Raw genomic sequence first — 3,408 nt, 5'->3', positions numbered from 1 at the left:
AGCCGGTAATTTGTCCTTTTTTGTAAGCAAAATTTAATTTGGGACTAAATCGTAAACTGACCTAAAATATTAGGACTTTTTCGCAGATTTCCCTTAAAAATATTAGTTTTCCTCAACTATAATCTAAAAAAGTATTTCTTCATAAGTACTATATATTCAGAAAATCAAAAACCAATTTTATTGTCGTTGATACGAAGCTTTTAATATGATCCATAAATAATAATATATTAAACTCCATCAAATTAGATTTCGTAAAAGACATCGAAGCACTTGATACCCAACTCTTACCTTTGTTTTTGATGCATATATATATATGATCATGAGTCTTAAATAACAATGGAAATGACAACAGCATCTCTGCCTAATTGTTCTTCTCTTTGTTTTGTTGACCTAAATCGACAATTTGCATTAGTTAATTTAACTATAATAAAAACCTAATATTATTTAAATGGGTATAAGATTATAAATAAAACATTTATAAAGTTTTTTTATAGTAATTAAAAATCTAATAACCATTCTACTTTGGGCAAAAAGTCTCACCTCATTTTAGACCAATATTATAATATTATTTCCATTGGCACAGTATAATATTATTTCCATGCAGATCAAATATACACACTTGACACCACATTGCTCACACACTCCCACACAAATATGATATAATTTCTCCTAGTTTTTCACCATGGAGATTACTATCCCTTCTGGGTTGACTCAATTTCCGGTGTTGTTCCTCCTTCTCATCTTTCTATTTCATCCCATCTCCGCCGTAGCCTCCACCCAAGAGCTACTCAAAGGATTCACCGCCACCCCAGATTCATCCATATCATCATTCCAACCTCTACTCAGTGACTCACTTGGTAACTACTCGTTAGGTTTCCTCCGAGTTGATCGAACTCAACTCGCTCTTGCTATAATCCATGTCCCATCCCAGGAGCAGCTTTGGATCGCCGGAAAAAGTCCTCTGGCGCGGTGGTCCTCCCAGACTCGTCTCTCATTTAATGGTAGCCTTGTAATTTCAGACTCTCACACAGGGGTATTATGGTCAAGTTACACCGACGGCTACCGTGTTCGCCTCTCCAACACCTCCAATTTATTAATAGAGACCATGGGCGACACTTCTTTAATCCTATGGCAGAGTTTTGACTCACCCTATAATACCCTCATGGAGAATCAAATTTTCACTAGTGCCATGACACTGGTTTCTTCAAATGGTTTGTATTCCATGAAGCTTGGACCCGATTTTATCGGGTTTTATGTTAATTTCATTGATAATTCCGATCCGGGTCATCTTTACTACCAGCATAACCCAATGGAAGCTAAAGCTCGCGTCTTGAAAGACCATGGACCCATTCAGGCAATGCTCAGCCCAGACGGGTTTCTGGGTATGTACCAAAACGGTTCAACTCCGGTCGACGTGCAGCCGTTCAGCACCTTCCAACAACCTGGAACCGGTTCACGGCGACTTCGCCTCGAACCGGACGGAAACCTGATCGGATATTACTGGACAAGATCATCATGGGTTGTTGATTTCAAACAAATCTCCGATCTGTGTGATCTCCCAAGCTCATGTGGACCCTACGGTTTATGTCAGCCAGGTAAAGGTTGTTCTTGCGTAGACAACCGGACGGCGTACTCCTCCGGCGGGTGTGGTACCTCCGGCGGCGACTTTTGCGGGAAGAAGTATGGAGTTTTGAGAAGAACTGGGGTGGAGCTATCAAACAAGGAGATAATGGCGTACACGATCATGAGTTCTTTAGAGAAATGTGAGCTCATGTGCGAAGAGAAGTGCACGTGCTGGGGTGCGGTGTACAGTAACACATCTGGGTTCTGCTACACGATAGATTACCCCATACAAACAGTGGTTGAGGTTTTGGATGTGACCAAGGCGGGTTATTTTAAGGTGCGGGTGGGTGCAGGAAAAGATAATAAGGTGGTGGGGCTATGGGTTGGGTTAGGGGTGTTGTGTGGGTTAGTTTTGTTACTTGGAGGGGTGTTTTTGTACAAAAGAGAAAGAAGAGGGGTGAAAGGGTACGTAGAGGAAGAAGGGGTGAATGGTGGGGTGGGGCCTTATAAAAATCTGGGGTCCGAAAGTTTCAAGTCTATCGAGTTAAGTGAGAGGTGACGTAAGCAGTGACGTTTTCTTTTTGCTTTGGGGGTTTGACTTTTGACAAAAGTTTGACTTATATTTATTTAAAAGTTTAAATATTATAGTGGGACCATCATGTTGGTCACGTGCACACAAGACACAATACTAATTTATTTGCGAGTAGAACAACTCCTTTTAGCATTTTGTTGTAAAAGTTAATGTATTTTGTAATTACTTCTTAAGAAACGTTGCATTTTTTTTTTTGAATATGACTAATCTATTTTGACTTTAGAGAATGGTTGAACTTTCACTATATTGGAATCGGGTAGTCGATGAGATATGGTTGAAGTTTGAAAAAATATGGTTGGGGTCTTGATGTTGGTCACGAGCACACAATACTAATTTATTTTTACAATGAATTGATGAAATGCATTTACTTGGTAAAAGTTATTTGTTCCTCCCAATACCACAAGCAAGATAACTCTTTTTAGCATTATATTGTAAAAGTTATTGTAAACGAGCTATTTATGTATTGTTGTTAAAATTGGGACCTTTTTTTGTAATATTTGCTATTGTACATTGACCATTTATGTAATAGTGCTATTAGACCATTTTAGTATTACAATGATCAAAACTGTAACCAATACAAATTATAAACTATGGAGAACGAAATTGTAATTATCAAATTTAGAAACTATAGAGGCCTAATTTGTAGTTATTGAAAGTAAAAATTGCTAGAGAAAAATGTAATTAATACAAATTAAAACCTACACGGACTAAAACAATAATTATCTTAAATTTAAAACGACGCAGAGCAATTTGTAACTCGTCTTGATTATGTAACCGCAAGATCAAATGACCGTCGTGTGTTGCTTATCAATACTAAACTTGACTTTGTCTACTCGAACACTCCGAAATCCGAACATCCTTACTGAAATCAGTGGACTCTTGGTAACAAAATAAGAAGTGGACAACTAAACATGACAACTCACAAATCTACGTGGGGCGTTGCCACGTCGTGGCAAGTTGTTGGCCACGACGTGGTCCTTGTAAAATCTAGAACTTGCGAAAAAATCATTGTTACAACGTACAACGAGAATTGCCGTGTCGCGGTCTTCAAAAGTCAGGAAAATAGTCGTGATGCAATAAAAAGTCGCGTCTCGAGGTAGCTAGGCTTGCGTCGTGTCTTCGTGAAAACTCTTAATTCTTTATCGCTGAATGAATCACCTAGTCTCGAAGTAGCTAATTGTTGGTGATTTGTTGTCATCAATGTTATTTAAGTGTAATGGAATTACTTTGTTGACCAAAAGTGATTTTAATAA

The 3,408-nt window shown here is 38.2% G+C and overlaps 1 protein-coding gene across 1 annotated transcript; it reads left to right on the top strand.

Moving 5' to 3' along the window:
- Positions 1–580: 580 nt before the first annotated feature.
- On the top strand, positions 581–2,355 carry LOC111906574 (PAN domain-containing protein At5g03700). The gene has a single exon (XM_023902329.2). It carries the CDS (start codon positions 683–685, stop codon positions 2,120–2,122), a length of 1,440 nt encoding a protein of 479 aa, XP_023758097.1. The 5' UTR covers positions 581–682; the 3' UTR covers positions 2,123–2,355.
- Positions 2,356–3,408: the final 1,053 nt, after the last annotated feature.

Source organism: Lactuca sativa, chromosome 1, assembly GCF_002870075.4.
Source record: "Lactuca sativa cultivar Salinas chromosome 1, Lsat_Salinas_v11, whole genome shotgun sequence".
NCBI lineage: Eukaryota > Viridiplantae > Streptophyta > Magnoliopsida > Asterales > Asteraceae > Lactuca > Lactuca sativa.
The sequence above is the reverse complement of the archived record's forward strand: the minus strand, read 5'-3'. Positions and strand labels throughout refer to the sequence as shown.

What these genes read in the sequence shown, in the direction of transcription:
- LOC111906574 (XM_023902329.2), top strand. Translation starts at nt 683, where the DNA reads ATGGAGATTACTATCCCTTCTGGGTTGACTCAATTTCCGGTGTTGTTC.